Source organism: Podarcis filfolensis (assembly GCF_964270895.1).
Source record: "Podarcis filfolensis genome assembly, chromosome: Z".
NCBI classification, from domain to species: Eukaryota; Metazoa; Chordata; class Lepidosauria; order Squamata; family Lacertidae; genus Podarcis; species Podarcis filfolensis.
In genome coordinates this window covers 25,456,962-25,474,469 of record NC_139617.1, presented here as the reverse complement: position 1 = coordinate 25,474,469, position 17,508 = coordinate 25,456,962, and the positions used below count along the sequence as shown (strand labels likewise).

General features: G+C 43.7%; 1 protein-coding gene and 1 long non-coding RNA gene across 8 annotated transcripts in view; one reads left to right on the top strand and one right to left on the bottom strand.

The window, feature by feature from the left end:
• The first annotated feature begins 546 nt into the window (after positions 1-546).
• Positions 547-17,508, top strand: part of AMMECR1 (AMMECR nuclear protein 1) — a 123,671-nt gene continuing 106,709 nt past the window's right edge. For 3 of the 7 annotated variants that reach the window (XR_014543690.1, XR_014543691.1, XM_083596029.1), the window contains exon 1: positions 757-1,248. Coding sequence is in view for 3 of the 7 variants with exons in the window: in XM_083596029.1 (XP_083452155.1) it covers positions 1,050-1,248 (199 nt within the window). In the remaining 4 variants the exon portion in view is untranslated. The other 4 variants (XM_083596028.1, XR_014543693.1, XR_014543692.1 and 1 more) reach the window with 4 other exon arrangements.
• Positions 2,378-7,176, bottom strand: LOC310753980. Its single transcript, XR_014543533.1, has 3 exons — positions 6,970-7,176; positions 3,239-3,377; positions 2,378-3,021 (listed from the first exon to the last, which is right to left on the bottom strand). It is a non-coding gene; the product is annotated as an uncharacterized lncRNA (long non-coding RNA).

Here is a 17,508-nt window from a genome sequence, read left to right as displayed (position 1 = left end):
CAGGAAACTATGGAGCGAACCACACCCAAAAAGGGGAGGGAGCTTCTATCACAGACTAGGCACGTCTCTTTAAAGATACAGGCCACACACACTGAAGTAGGTAGCAGTAAGTGGTCCTCAGATTGTACAACATTCTCATTTAAAGTTGAAGAGTTGCTAAAAATTCCAAATAGTGGTGTATCTCACTGGAGGCACCAGTATTAATACTGTTGTCCTCCTTTATATATAAAATAACTTTCTGCCACATAGTTGAAAACAAACATTGCTCTCTGCTATGCCATACGTTCTGAATGAATTCTTCAACAATAGCTGTGAACCAGATTTGACTGTGCCATAAATCCTTATTTTATCCCTCTAAATATTTCCATTTTATTACCAACCTTCCACTCCCTCAACAACAACAAAAACCCCGGCCCTGGCAGCTACCAATATATAAAGAATCAATTCTTTTATGCAATCTATTTTCGTTTGGACCATCCCATATCCTCAGTAACGCAAGCGACGGGGAAACTTGATACTTCGCCCCTGCAGACTTTTTTCAGACTCAGCATCAGTGTCTTTTCGTTATCCAGCTGCCCAGAGGCCAAGGGAGAAGCAGCCAGTAGAAAAGGAAGCCCTGCTACTGATGGGTTAAAAATGTGCAGACCTCTGCATAATGTCAGGACGCTGGTGCATGTGAATTCTCAGAAGCAGGGACGCTGCCGTAATTCAGCGCGTCACCCAACCCAAAAAGAGAAGGATGATGAGGGCAAGTATAGTGGTTCTTCGAGCGCGTTCGCCTCCTCCTTTTTGGCTGGGCTATTAAGGGTTAAGACGAGGGGGAAAGCGTTGGTGGACGCACAGGCCGGCTCATGTCCTGTCAGTGGCGAATTCGCAATTTCACTCCCTTTCTGAGCATCCTTGCTCCCTACTGCCAGCAATTTCTTGCTGTGGTCGTACACTCCAGCAACCCAGATTCTCCACCGTTCCGCAAATTCTTGCTCAGGTTTCAAGCAAGCCACTGACAGCAGCCTGTCCTATTTTGGGGAACGTAGCCTCCTCGACTGCGGATGCAGCTTAACAATAACGCAGGAAGCATGTTAAAGAACTGCAGCTATTTGCCTTGCACGTTGTGTTCATTTCTCTTTATATCTCCATTTTCCTGCTCCGATCCCATAAAGGACAATCTCTCTTGCAAACAAAACCCCCAGAGCCTAGTTAGCGGGACCGAAGGCTCCCAGACACGGATTGCCTGCCAGCCACAGCACGGTAAGGACATGAGCACTTTTGGCTAGTTTTGCATGGCAGTTTGATGGAGCTTACTGAATGTGGTTCTTCCCACCTACCCACCCACCCCGTTTGCATCCATCATTTCCAGATCAGATTTGTCGGCATGGCAGGCAGCCCCTGGCAGTCCCAGTCTCCATTTTCATCCTCTGAAATCTTCCAGCCTTAAGTAACACATTTAGACTCGCCGTTCCTCTCTCTCTCTCTCCATTCTGGAAACTGACGACGCACATCGCCAATGCTGTTCAGTTCCATTCAGCTTACCCAGGAAAAAAAGCATGTCGGGGTTTTGCTGTCGTCGTCATCGTCGTTCTGTGTAAAACCTTACCGAATCCTAGTTGCTTTGCTTGCCTGGGTTGCTTTAGATATTAAAGAAGGCTCATTTTATTCGTGCTTGGATGTATCTGAAGAAGTGTTTCTGGAACAGAACCCACCTCTTTCGTTGGGGTGGTGTTTCTGTCGCCAACATTATCCAGAAGCTTTTCTTACAGCGTTTGGGTGCCTTCTTGCTGGATTTAAATAGATGTCTTGACTAACTAAATAAAAAATAAAAAAATGCAAACGCAGCAACAACGCTTCAGGGCTGTTTCACAAATTACTCAGCAGCAAACCCATGTTTGCCCACGAGTGTACACACAGCAGGACGTTGCACCAAGATGAGGGTTTGGAAGGATGTCATTGTCACATTCACACATTCTGAGCTCGGGGCTGTGTGTGCATATGAAACATTATACCTTTGAGGTGAAATGTGCAGAGGCCCTTATATGGCAGATGCAAAGGGTTTTCTTTGGCATCTCCCTATTACACGTGCTGTAACTCAGTTGTCAAGCATCGTATTTGCATGCAAAACGGTCCCAGGTTCAGTCCCTGGTTTCTCCAGGTAGGTCTTGGAAGGACTCATGCAGAAACCCTGGAGAATTGCTGCCAGTGGGGTCCCAGCAGCACTGCACATTAAGAACAGTGTCATGTCATTTTAAACGTCCATGGCTCCCCCAAGGAATCCTGGGAACTGTAGTTTGTTCAGGGTGCTGAGAGTTGCTAGGAGACCCCTATTGTCCCCTCACAGAGCAACAATTCCCAAAAGAATTGGGAATTGCAGCTCTGCAAGGGGAAAGGGAATTAGGAGGCCTTGTTTGGCGATTTGTTTGTTTGCAGGGTGCCCTCTAGGGCATTTCCCTTACAAGATAGCTTACATAATCATGAAACACACACAAAATGTTTGAAACAAGAAAATCCAGACAGCAACTTCGCAATATTTTTAAGCGCTGATCATTTACTTCACGTGTTCCTAAAGCAGCAATATGCATTCCATTAAATCCACACAATGTAATTGTTTTAACTTGTTTTGCGGGAGAGGTGTAAAGCCTTTGGCATTCCAGATGTTGCTTGAGCACAACTTCAATCAGCTCTAACCAGCATGGCTCCTGGTAAGGGATGGTTGGAGCTGTATTCCAGCTATACTTCAACATCTGCATTTCTTTGGATTTTGCGATGCAGGCCACCAGCCAAAATAATTTGTACAGAGATGCATGACGTAACATACAGAAACACATTGTATTAGGCAAAATCATGATTTGCACTGAACGGGAGAGCTGGGGAAAATAACAACTTTGGGAAACAAAAATTGACAGATTATTCCATCCCTGGATGGGTGCAGGCATTCCTTCAGATAACCTGATCCAAAACTTTAGGGCTTTACAGCAGAAAACTAGCACTTTGACTTAGGCCCAGAAATGCCCTGGCTTGCATGATAAACTTACTCCAGTGGTATCTCAGGTTACATACGCTTCAGGTTACAGACTCTGCTAACCCAGAAATATTACCTCGGGTTAAGAACTTTGCTTCAGGTTGAGAACAGAAATTGTGTGGCAGCGGCGGCAGGCCCCATTAGCTAAAGTGGTGCTTCAGGTTAAGAACAGTTTCAGGTTAAGTACGGACCTCCAGAACGAATTAAGTACTTAATCTGAGGTACCACTGTACTAGTTTAGGATTTGCGTTGCTTGTTTTGACCACCTGGCCCCAACCAGGATCGAGGCAGCCATGTTCTTCACCAGTTCAAGTTCCTGAACCATCTTCAAAAGCAATCCCACATACAAGACATTACCTGCAGTCTAGTATGAGAAAGATGTTGGATGATTATGGTGTTGTCTGACTCGCTTGGTGTTCCTTTGCTTCTTTGCCCAAGGAAGGCTTATGTAACTAAAACGATCATTTATTTAGACTTCCTATCACTTTCCAGCTGCCCACTCAGAGCATACCCATGCTGTATTAAGACTGCCGAACAATTAGGAATTGCAAGGTTACTAGTCTGGATAGCTCACTTGGTTAGAGCGTGGTGCAGACAACACCAAGGTCATTCATTGCAGGTACTTTGAAGGTAAGCTCAAATAGTTTGTGCCAAATCCAAGGGCAATCAGTCTTGGTGTGCTCGCTGCTGAAAATTTCTCCTGCATCTTGCTCTGTTTTTCTTATCCTCTATCAGTTGATGAGAAAAGAACCTTCATTCAGTAATTAGCAAAAGAAAGAGAAAACATTGTGGTTGGCATACAGAATTTTTTCCAGGCTTTCCTTGTGGCTGAGATGGCCAAGGGTAGGTTTTGAGGGTTCTTCCTTTCTACCCACAAATCATCATCCTCTCCAAGTGCCCACACTTTCTGAAACCCAAAGACATCTTCAGCTGGGCTTTCCTATATGCATGGGGAACCAGAAAGGTTGCCTACCATGACAGCTGTTCACCATTGTTTCTTTAAGTGAAGAATTTTTAGTTCTTTTTCTTTTTTTTAAAAAAATCAGTGGATGATGATGATAGTTAACTTCCCCAGCTTCCACTAAAACCCACAGGAGACCTCATGATGTAACTCTTCCCAATGGGCCTTTTTTAGATTAGGGAGCTGGGGAGGCTGCATAGTGCTGGAGAAATGTTTAATGGAAAGGGTGGGGAACACCCACCACCCACAGCCAATTCACAATGATATGGTAAGCTCAACCCTATACCCACCAAGGTTTTGGAAGAATTCTAAAGTACCCTGAGAATGAGGAAGGTGGAAGGAAGCCTCTTTTCAGAGAAAGAAAACTTTAGGATAATTGAAGAGCGTGTTTCAGCATATCGCTAGTGAGTGTAGGAGTTTGGGGGTGGAGCACAGAAGCAGAAGTTCATCTCCAGGTTCTACTGCCTAAGGAAGTGAGGTTGATGGCTACCAGGAGAAGGGCCTTTTCAGTGATGGTGCTCATTTATGGAATGCACTTCCTAGAAAAGTTCACCTGGTGTCTATGCAAGGGCTTTTTAGGTGCTTTTTGTTCTCTAAGCCAGTTGAACTAGAATGGGCACATATACCTGGTGCATTAGATATTTGCACCAATGCAACACAACAACTGCTAAATTAAAATAATAATCTCCACTTTAAAGCCTTGTTGAAAAAGGAAGACCTTCAATAGGCACTACAAAAACAACAACAACAGAGATGGCACTTGTCTGATATGTAATGGGGGGGGCAGTTCCTAAGGGCACATGCCACCACATGAAAGGAGCACTTCAAACATTGTACAGAACAGGGCTCAGGGTTAGATGGTATCTAAAGGAGACTCTCTGCTGCAGAGCACAGCGATTGGTTAGGTATTTTAATATTTTAGCTGCTGCACTGATTTCAAATAGATTATCAATGCAATAGTTTTTATGACTGGTATTTTTGGTATTTCACTGGTAAACTTTTGCATAAATTTGTATTTGTATATTTCTGCAAACCTCCCAAAGTTTTGTATATTTAAGAGTGCTTAACAAATGGTCAACAGTTTTGGTGGCTGAATTCAGGATTATGATAATGATGGCAAAGATGGAGTTGTCAAAGTTAAGGCCAGAGATGAGAAAGTTGCAATAGTCAAAGCAAAAGAAGATGAGAACATGGAACAGAGGAGGGAAAGGGAAAGGTCATGTTTTGCAATACCGTACAAAGCAGCAAGGTTTTACAACAGATTCAATATGGGGAGCAAAGGAGAGAGAGGTAATGATGAAGCCAAAGGCTTCATGCCTGAAGAAGATGGTGAATGGTAATATTGAGAGAATATGAAGATACAGTGATAAAATATTCAAGCTGATATATCAGACAAAAGTTGGACATGTGGGATTGGATGGAGGACATTAGCTATAATCACAGAGAGGTAGAGTTGGGTGCTGTCAGCTCCCACTAAAAGGCATGAGATTTGACCACGCCATGCAAGATCAGGGTGCAGACAAAGAATAGCAGAATGCTACAGATGAATCCTTGAGAGGCCCACAAATATGAGGAAAACAACAAGTTGGAAAAAACAGACTGAGGACTGGAACCCAGACTATGTGATGATGCCCTTTGCAAAAGCCTATGCTGCCTTTCCACTCATGGATATTTAGCACAAACATCAAAGTATCCTCAATAAAGACTGTTCATTCTTTGCACACAGCATTGATATGACTTTATCAAATCAAAAGGACTTTCACTGTCAGTTATATGCAGAAGACAACCCAGCTATATATTTCTACCCCAAGCCACCATCAGATCCTTTCTGTCCAACTGTTTTCCTGATTCTTGGGATAGTGGATAAGCAACTCAAACTCTACTATGTCCAAGACATTCTCTCCAAGATTACCTGTTTTCCATGAACTTTTTCATTTCCCACTATGACCAGTCCAGGGCAGCACCTGCAGGTACTTGATAAAGCAGCTTTGATTTCACTAAGCTGTTATGAGTTTGCCTGGGAACCTTAAAGTGCCTAGGGTGCAGTAGAATAAATTGGGAATTCTTGGTCAGTTGAACCAGTTTCAGTCTGGAGTATAAATTTACTCTAAAGCCAAATCTCTGCGAGGCTACCCAGCAAAACCATTGCTGGGGTAGGGTAAGGAGATCATTTAACGCTGGCACTTCAGAAAACAATCTGTCAATTTCAGTATTTGTATTGGAAGGGTGACCTTGGTGCTAAAAGCTTCTCACTGCGGTATTTGCCTTCCTGCTGGTGTGAGATTCTAAGAGGCAACTTGGCAGCTAATTCCAAACAAGCACATGAAAGGCAAGCCAACTTCTTTGCAAGAGTTCACAGCATTCGACCTACATTTGGCCAGTCCACCCATGAGGCAAGGTGAGGCGACCCACCCCCTGCCCCGCTCAGGCAGTAGAATCCACAGGGGCATCAGATCTTGATGTAGATTCCTATCCCCCACCCCAATTTCTGATGTAGACCTTCCCTCACCCCTTCTTCCCTGACAGGGGGCCATTTTGTGGTTCGCCTCAGGTGCCAAAATGTATTGGGCCAGCTCTGGAACTGCAAGGTGGTCATACCTGGCCTCAGCAGTGTGGCCTATCAAGGGCATAATTTACAAGCAGCAGCTGGGCCAGAGGCATGGATCTCATACCAGTCCTGGCTGCTCAGTTAAACAAGCTCTCATCAGCAAACCAGAGGGTGAGCTTGATTTCACCCTGGAAGAAGGAGGGTGAAGTCTGTGCTTGAGCAAGGATGTACATATACTAGTCAGAACGCTGGAGGTCAGCTTGACATTAATAGGACATAATTTTTCTTTGTTGTCTATAGAATGTGTTGCCTTTCAGAAGGAATTATCCTCCCAAGGTGCTTTAAAACAGTAAAACAATATAATAAGTTTACATTTAAAAACACACACAAAACAACACACACATTTTAGAATAACAGCAGTGAATGAATATTGGATAGGTTTTTTACCTGCCTTTCAGGATAAATTATCCTTCCCATGGTAGATTTTGAAAGAACACAGCTGCCTTTAGGCCCTGGGTGAGGTTGCTCTAGCCCTCCAGATGTTGCTGGACTAAAATCCCCATCACCCTGAACCGTGGACCATGTTGATGAGAGTTGGACTCCATCTTTTCGGTGCAGCTAGGCCAAGGGACACCTGTTGTCCATGGGATTCCTTTCTGCAGTGTGGGTCCTACGCAGAAACAAAGGAATTTCAATCTGAATCAAATGAATTTACCTCATGCATTTTTATCAGTTAATGCCACTGAGAACAATTCCCAGATATAAAACCAAATTCAAAATCGGAACTGCTGTCCTGTATAAGTACTACAGCAGGAACAGATATGGCATGCAACTAGGGGGAAATGTACAAGACCCATAGCTTGGCTGTATTCATACAGTGAATACAGTTTGGGTATGTTGTAAATGTACATGGTTAAACTTGGTTTGGCGAAGGCAGGGAAAGAATGATTAACATAAGGAATTTTATGCTACACAGGATTCATTTGTATGTTTCTGGAATGAGTATTTTTAGCAAAATGCAGCAGTTGATTTTTATTTTATTTTTAGAAAACCAATAAGGTAATTAATGAGTCTGTGTGTTTGTGAATATAGGATTGTCTCCAACATGAGTCCTACTTAAAGGTGTGGGATGGGTTTTAATAGGTAGGAAATGATATTTGATTGCAATTTATCCCTTCAGGTGCCCATGTGTATAGGTTGCATGTGCAAAGAGATCGGCTTACCACTTTGTTTAAAATGTGGAGCTGAGCAGAGTTCAAAGTCCCATCCTTAGCAGAAAAATTGAAAGCGTAGGAATTAGGTTGTGAAATCTTTTAATTAACTAAGTTAATTAAACCCTCAGAAATAAACTGGCAGCCAGTATAAGTACTGGTTGAGATGTGCACAGTTCTCCAAGTTCTAATCTTCAAGTTCTGAGCAAATGACCTTAAGCAATTTCAGCTTCTGGACACTTTTCTTAGGCAGTCCCATCAAAAACCCATTTGTAAGAATCTATTGTGTAATTGCTGTAATGGGATAATACATCCTGTTCTCAAAATAGTTTGTGGGTCTAAACCACTAGGCGCCCTGTGAGCAATTAGTGACTAACCCCAGGTCTGAAGAGGTAATTATCTAATGTTAGCACGTGTGCTTGAGAGACCCCTAAGACCTCTAAACATGCTTTCAGAAAGGCAGGATCTTTTACTGGTGCCGTATGGCATGTTGTCCCGAGTTGATGTTGTTTAGTCATTTAGTCGTGTCCAACTCTTCGTGACCCCATGGACCAGAGCACGCCAGGCACTCCTGTCTTCCACTGCCTCCCGCAGTTTGGTCCTTCAGAATGGATAGGTTTGATCTTCTTGCAGTCCATGGTACTCTCAAGAGTCTCCTCCAGCACCATAATTCAAAAGCATCAATTCTTCGGCGATCAGCCTTCTTTACGGTCCAGCTCTCACTTCCATACATCACTACTGGGAAAACCATAGCTTTAACTATACGGACCTTTGTTGTCCTGAGTATGCATCTAAATCCTTCTGTGGCTAGAAAAGCATACCAACACACCAAAACTACTGATATTTATTCAAAAGAACAATAGGTATTTGTAAGAATCCATTGGTTGAGCCATGGCAGCATATATACAGCCATGGGCTGTATTGCACGATGATCGTGCTCCTAAATGTGAAGAAATAATCATTCCTATGTTAAAATGGGGAACTAGCAGTGGAAAGCTACAATACAAATACAGTGGTACCCTGGGTTAAGAACTTAATTCGTTCTGGAGGTCTGTTCTTAACCTGAAACTGTTCTTAACCTGAAGCACCACTTTAGCTAATGGGGCCTCTCACCCTGAAGCAAAGTTCTTAACCCGAGGTACTATTTCTGGGTTAGCAGAGTCTGTAACCTGAAGCGTCTGTAACCCAAGGTACCACTGTATAGGTACAATGTTCCCTCTTCTAGCACACTAGAATCTGCATGTGTGAAGTTACATCAGATCTTTATTAGGAGAGCAGGGTCACAGGCATGGACCCTCCACCAAGCCTTTGATCCCGTGGCAAGTTTACAATGTTCCTTTGAGAGTGGATAGGTAATGGGAGCAGAGGAGCACAGCAGAACAGGAATGCTTAGCTCCTGTCTTACATACGTATTTTGGAATTCACAGGAGTTCGAGATTTGAGGGGAAAGACTTTGTGACATGAGGGAGCAATTAGGGGAGGGATAGGGGCATGCACAGAAGTGTCATGTTTACAGATGGAATGGGATGCCATCAACAAAGCTTATCTCTTAGATCATGGGTAGGTAGGCAAGCTAAGGCCCGGGGGCCGTAACTGGCCCAATCGCCTCCTCAATCCAGCCCACAGACGGTCCGGGAATCAGAATGTTTTTACATGAGTAGAATGTGTCCTTTTATTTAAAATGCATCTCTGGGTTATTTGTGGGGCCTGCCTGGTGTTTTTACAAGAGCAGAATGTGCTCTTATTTTAAATGCATCTCTGGGTTATTTGTGGGGCATAGGAATTCATTCATATATTTTTTTCAAAATATAGTCCGGCCCCCTGCTGAAAAAGTTTGCTGACCCCTGTCTTAGATGGTGCTCTTGAATAGACAGCCTTGTTGGGGACAATTGCTGTGGCATGTGGCTTCCTGTTTTGACAGAGCAGCTTCATTGAGACACTGGTCTCTATCTGCATTTCTGCAGGACTCCCAGTCTGATGCAGGAGTTTTAAGGTTCCAAAACTTGATTCTCAGCAGCTTTTGTTTGCCGGTTACCTTGTGATCTTTATTGCAATCCAGCATTTCTGGTGATTTAGTCTGTGAGGTTCCTGTCATTCAGTGGCCTTGCCAGCAAGAGGGTAAGGCATCAAGGGGTAAGTATGATGGCAAATAAGGTGAGGAATGGAATTTTACCCAGGATCCTTAGCCAGGCTAACCTTTGGTTAACTTCCAAACACAAAATTGAGGCCGGCAGTTGAATCACTCACTAATTTACACTGGTGTGAATTGCAAAACAACAACAACAATTTTTTTAAGAAAGCTTAAAATGAAATCCATGCCAGTGATTATTATACACATAAATGAATGAGCGTCTACCTAATTGACTGCTTGAAGTTTGACGGGTTTCAGGGAAGCTAAGCCAAGCCTTGCCGTTTCACGCCACTAGAGGGTGCCAAAGCATTACCTAATACAGCATAATTTCAGATTTTGGGCACATGGCCTGATTCAATCTGTTACCATCCCATGAGACAAAGTCAAATCGTATCCTGATAGACAAATGCCTTGATTACTATAAACAGCCAAAAGGATCCAATGAATATGAGGCAGGCTTTGATACTTCTTAGGTTAGTGGTACTGGGAGCTCTGGAGTTATTAAGCAGCAATTCTTTCGTCCAGCATGGTTGGCCAGTTTTAAACTCCATTATAAACATTGCAGTCCCTAGAGCATGGGTAGGCAAACTAAGGACCGGGGGCTGGATCCGGCCCAATCGCCTTCTCAATCCGGCCCAGGAATCAGCGTGTTTTTATAGGAGTAGGGTGTGTCCTTTTATTTAAAATGCATCTCTGGGTTATTCATGGGGCACAGGAATTCGTTCATTCCCCCCAATATATATATATATATAGATATATAGATATATAGATATAGATATAGATATAGTCTGGTCCCCCACAAGGTCTGAGGGACAGTGGACCGGCCCCCTGCTAAAGAAGTTTGCTGACCCCTGCCCTAGTGCATCAGAATTCAACAAATATTGTTTGAAGGCACAAGTAGCACGTCTTGTCAGAGGGTGAGAGTGTGGGTGTGAGAGAGAGGCGAAGATAATCACCAGATCAAGGGAGTGAATCTCCTACGCTTGTTTACTCAGAAGTAAATCCCACTGATCTCAGTTGGACTCACTCCCAGGTTAGGTACATATCATCCTGCACTCTCAAACATAAAGAAATTGTCACACCTCATTTATAATTAACCTGACCTGGCTACTTCACCTAGTTCTGCTTTGCGGTCCTGTATGACTCTTTCCCTGAGCACTTATATGGTGCCTTTTCTCTGTCTTCTTTTAAACCCCTTCTCAGAACCATCTTTTCTAAGAAGTCATCATCATCATCATTTATTTATTTATACCCCGCCCACTCTGGGCGGCTTCCAACAAAACACTAAAATACAATAACCTATTAAACATTAAAAGCTTCCCTAAACAGGGCTGCCTTTAGATGTCTTCTAAAAGTTTGGTAGTTATTTTTCTATTTGACATCTGGTGGGAGGGCATTCCACAGGGCGGGTGCCACTACCGAGAAGGCCCTCTGCCTGGTTCCCTGTAACTTGGCTTCTCACAGCGAGGGAACCGCCAGAAGGCCCTCGCCGCTGGACCTCAGTGTCCGGGCAGAACAATGGAGGTGGCAGTGGCGTAGCGTGGGGGGTGCAGGGGGGCCGGCCGCACCGGGCACAACATCTGGGGGTTAGGGTTAGGGGGCGCAAATCCACGGGTTAGGGGGCGCAAATTACTTGCCTTGCCCCGGGTGCTGACAACCCACACTACGCCACTGGGAGGTGGAGACGCTCCTTCAGGTATACTGGATAAGTCTTTGGCTTATCCCTTTAGGGCACAAACTTGGCATTTCTCATCTACCCCTCTGTGGGGTTTTGCAGAGCATTGGGGCCACAACCACATTCTCAGCCCTACTGCTTGCAACAGCGGCAGAGGAAGTTGCGGGCAGGAGGATTAGACTGGCACAGAGATCAGTCTTGGGATGGGCCTGGTGCCATTGCGCAACAGTGGTGAGGCCAGCTTGGGATCTAGCAACTCCTCAGGTGGCTGCCCAGCACACCTTGGAACACTCTATTTTCAGGCTTTCCACAGGCTCCCAAAAGCAAAGATTTCACCACCAAGCCCCTTGTTGTTGTTTAGTCGTTTAGTCGTTTCCGACTCTTCGTGACCCCATGGACCAGAGCACGCCAGGCACTCCTGTCTTCCACTGCCTCCCGCAGTTTGGTCAAACTCATGCTGGTAGCTTCAAGAACACATTAAACCATGCACTGATATAAGCCACCCTAAGACCAATAAATCTTCAAGGGCTTTGTGGTTGTTGTTTTTTAAGTGTGTCTAATGACTGGCAGAGAGGGAGCTTGGTAGAGCGCATGGGAAAGTGAATTCCATAATTGTGGGGCCCCCAATGAAAAGGCCATGTCCCTAGTACCAGTAGCCCGCACCGACAGGGTGAGCAATTCACATTTCTCTGAAGTATGCAATGCAGCCAAGTAATGTGTACAAACATGCATACTAAAGTGTGCATATAAATGTGTATATTAGTGAAAACAGTGTATGAAAATGTGCTCTATTGGGGGAAATTGTTTAGTAAAAATGTGCATATTAGGCCAAATTCCATACAAATGTGTGTGTTTAGGTGAACTTTGCATTTTCACAAGCTGATGTGGAAATGTGGAGAACTGAACTTAATATTTGAAAAATGTGAAACTGATGGAAAGAGAGATTGGCAGATCTGCCCATTCCTTCCTCTGTATTGAAAAAGTGATGAGGACACTGGACCTCATACATGAAGAGACCTGTATGCTCATCTCCAGTGCCTGGCATTTGACACAATCCCTCCAAACTGCCTTTACCCGTTTCTCCAACAGCAACCCATTAGTCTTCTGACAATCATTACCCAAATACTTTCCCTTAAATACTTCTCAGCAAGACTCCATCTTATCCTGCTATCTTCCACTGGGCATGTTATACGTTTGGCCTATTACAAATGACATTTATAATTTGTGTTCATTGTATTTTATTGTATTATTTTTGGTCAAAGCTTTCACTGCAGACAGTTGATGTTTCCTCTGCAGAAAAGTTGCAGAGGCAGAGTTTTTAAATAGAAGTGATCGTATGTCACTCCCTGAAGCATTTAAAAACATACTTTCCATAGGGCCAGGACTGTCTCACGTAGGGAATCGGCATGGAATCAAATGGTGTCATCATTAACTGCTATTTCCATACCCTATGACTGACATGAAATCCACAGGAATCCCAGTACCTCTGGCTATTTCATCCATTTCCTCACAGGAGGAAAAGCTATTTACTAATGGAAATATTCCAAGGACTCCCCTTTGGTACCTTCAGGAAGTGCATCATGGACCTTGCTTGGCTCAACATGGGACTGCAGAAAGTAATTTGGAATAGGCATGTATTTATGTAATACTATACATAGCAAAAGCTTTAGGGAGTGGTAAATTTAAGACAATGTTCTTGCTGCTACAATCCAGAGCAAATGTCATTACCACACTTAATAACCATCTCAATGCAGGCTTATGGAATCTGGTAAATGCAGGGAGGAGGATGCTATCAGTGGCAGTGATGGCTCTCGTCTTCCTCCACTGTCAGTGGTGATATGCCTCTGGATACCAGTCTCTAGGAATGGCAAGTGCTGAACCCTTTTCGGCCTGGGGGCCACATTCTTATCTGAGCAACCTTCCAGGGTCCACATGCTGGTTGTAGACAGGGCCAGAGACAAAACTGAGCAGAGCAATTAATGTAAATTTTGCATTTGCACAGTAGGCTAGTTTCTACCCTCACGAATAATAATTTGTAAACTGACACACCTGAACAGATACCTGAACTGCAAACCTTGGTTCATACTATAAGCTTTGTTTATAATGTTAATTAAAACGTGACACCAGGAAGAGCAGCAAGCCACTGGCAAAGGGTAACTGCCATTAAACGTTTTACAACGTTATATTTTATAACGTTTAGAAGATCAATGTAGAACCAGCCTATATGCTATGCCAAACCTTGGCTTAGGTACAATGTCATGTTGTGCTAAAAGGACCAGGAAGGAGTAAAGCTCCTCTCCAGAAGCCAGAAAATTTTAGCAGTCTCAGTAAGCCATAGTTTGGCTTACTATGACGTGCAAGCCAGGCCATTGACCTCCTGAACATTAGTGCCTTTATGTTCCATATAAGCCTTATTTCTTTCCACCAGGCAACTCCTCTGTTTAAGGTAAAAATAAATATATGTGGTGCTTTTTTTCCCCTAGAAAAATAGGTGCCAGTACTCACCATGAAGTTGTTACAATAAGTGCCACACTTTTTAATCCCAAAAAAAGAGGTGTTGGTGCTTCGTACCCTTAAGTACCCCTTTTCTAAAAAGCACTGAATATATGTACATTCCAGAGACTTGCTTGCACAAATTTTGCCAGCGTGTTTAGTAAGAAGTTAAAGGAGCTGTGATAAATGATCTGATACGAAGTGCATTATTTGGTCTCCCTGCCATTTCATTTCATTCTCTTCGGAGTCCTGCAGCTGGTTATTTAATGCCAGGCCACACATATTTTTAGATAATATGTTATTTTAAATGTCTAATCATTATGAATTCACTCACCATTCTTTTCATAAGCAAGGATCATAATGGACTCATCTGTTATTCATGCAAATGTCAAACGGGATCCCACAGGAATCTATTTTATGCTGTTTCTCCACTAGTTATCAGCAAACTCTAAATCAAATGCCAGCCCTATAACTGTTCATCACAGGGAAGGCTAAATATTTTCCTTAGAAGTTTTTTAAAAAAAAAAAATTCTTGGGGGCAGTAGATGAGATGGGAAAATCAGATTCCAAATGGGTAGCCTCGCTAGTCTACTTTATGGAATGAATTCCCGTTGCAATACAGAAGAACCCGAGCTGGTGAATTTCTGTAACTTATTTAAAATGTACCTTTCAGGCCAGACATTCCCCAACTGTCAATACCAGTTTTTAACTGATGCATGTACTGTGCGGTATTTAATTTTAGCTTTTATAGCCCACCTTACTCAAGGTGGCATACATGGTTCTCCCCCTCCTCATTTGATCCCTACAACACACAGACACACAAGTGCCCCATCCTAAACAACACAGGACCTGAGTGGGGAACATTTTTGACCCAAGCGAAGGTGCACCGATGGGGGTAGGGGGCTGATATCATACAAGATGTCACAAAGTTGCACCTGGGCATCACGCACGACGTCACGACATTGTGTGTGATACCCAAGCATTAGCCACAATGCCCAGATGCAACAATGCCACTTCCATGGCTGGTGGCTCCTCATCCTGCCACCGCCGCAGTCACAGGCTAGAGGCTGCTTCCCCTCCGTAGCAGGAGAAGGAGGAGGATCCAATGTCCTTCCAGAAGCCACACTTCAGGTCTCACACCAGTGCCCTGACATGCCTCACATCAACTTTGGGGGGTGGGTGGGTGGGACTCAGCCCCATCAAATACATTTGGGAGGGCTGAAGTCACCACAGCCCCTAGGAGTTAGCGCCCCAGCCCAAGAGCCGCATTTCTTCTTAGCCAACCTTTGGGAGGCTGCATGCTATGGTGGGCATGATCACTAAGACAAAAGACAATACCCACCAAGGCTATGCCAAGTCAAAAGTTGGTATGACACCCAGAAGCCACTCACAGTACACACACACACACACACATTTCAGCTTCTATTCAAGCAAAAATTTCTGGAGGGTAGATAATCTTCCTAAGATGATGATGATGATGATGATGATGATGATTATTATTATTATTATTACGGTCGGAGACCAGCTTGTAAAACACAAATGGGACTACCAATCTTCCTAAGTAATCTTCCTGGGTTCATCTTTCCCTCTTCAGCTGCATTCTCCAGGAAGATCACCTTCCACCCTGCGTGAAAGAAACTACAGCCTTGTCCCCACAAGTGGAGAAGTTGAACCCCAAGGTCATGTTGGCCTCAGTTTGGCTACCAGAGCTTTTGGGAACACACTTTTAAATGAAAAGTATGTACAGTATTGCCTTCTGTGTCAGCCGGACTAAGAGCAGAAAAGGCAACTGGAGTGTGTGCAGCAACACTCCCCCTTCTCCTTCCAGCCTTTGGCTAATTGGGGAGGAAGGGAAATGTCTTCAGACTTGAACTAACATGCACTGTCTAAACAAGACCGCGCTGGTGATAAGATATGAGGGAATGTAGGGAGAGCTCCTTTACATCAATAAACCAGCAAGGGCAGCAGTTAATCAAGTTTCCCAAGCCAGTTAATAAAGTTTCCAAGAAGTGTGGAATAATGAGTAAGGCAGGGAAGATAAAACTAGCTATTAACATCTGTCCCTTGTAACATATTGTATCCCTTCCATGATGTATTGTTCATTAAAATTCCCCCACACTTTGGTCTGTCAAGCAAACAGGAGTTTTAGATAACAAATTAAAAGGTAGTAAGTTTCTAGGTTCCTTTTGATGTAACAGAGTTTAATTAAGGTTTCGGCGGTTTGCTAAGTGCGTAAAGGAGGGGTGGCTTGAATCATCTGAGCGCCTGAGGCAGAAAAAAATGACACAGTCCTCAACACAGTGTGAAATCTGGTCTTTCCGAAAGCTTCTGGGGTAAAAAAATGAAAAATGAAAAAATAAAAATCTATTCCAAATGAGTTCACAATGGCCTGCATCCAGTGTTCTCCGTCTGCTGCCACAAGGGCTGTTGCAGAAATAGACAGGTGAAATCCAATGCAACTGTTGCATTTGCAGAAACTCCTTGGAAAACCAATTGTGCAATCTGTTGTGCAACGAAGTCACCAGCAACTTGCTTACGTGCCCTTTAGTGCAGCAGCACATGATGTGACTTTGGCTAGAAAAAAGAGGTGCCGGAACTCACAGCAGACACCTCCCTTGTTCTCTTAGAATGCCAATGGCGCCCACCTGAGAGGTACTTAGAACTGAGTTCCTGTGAGTTCCGGCTGGAAAATAAGTCCTGCCTATTATGCGGTTTACATGTTCAGCTGAATATGGTTACAAGCCTGCACATGATCCTTACCGAGGTTCCTGATCGCACAGAAGCTTCAAAGCACATTCAGTCAAATCCATTCAGACTTTTGCATTCAACGCATGAATGTCTCTGAGAGGAGCTCACACATGTGAGGACATTAGAATCTTAATAATAATTTTAATAATAGGAATCTTAGAATTAGTAGGGACCCAAGGATCATCTAGTCCAACCCCCTGCAACGCAGGAATCTCAGCTAAAGCATCCATAAGAGGTGAGACTTGTATGTGCACTCCCAGCCCTCTACACTTTTAGCCTTCACATGACTGAAGAGGGCTGAAATATCAGATGAAAGTGATGACAGTGGCATTTGGGTAGGATGATATTAAATTCATGTGCGAATGTTCTGGGGTAAAAATATCTATAGCGTGGCCAATGGTGTGTGTGTGTGTGTGTGTGTGTGTGTGTGTGTGTGATGTTCCATATTAATGGATAAAATATCCATAAAATAATGTCTACTTCACAGGCTGCTTTTTTAAAATATTTTACCATGATGTTTAAAAGCACCAGCAAAAAGCAGCTGTTCTGGTTGAGCTGGGCCTTATAGAACTAGCAGTTGACGGACCGGTTTGGCAGCGTTCTGCAGTGGAATTACAGAGGGGTAGGGGAGGGTGGAGGCTGTGTATCTTACATGAAAAGCAGGATGCAGTGAAAAGGAAATGACAAAATGCTGAGGGATGTAGATCTGTTTTCCCCCCATTAGAAAG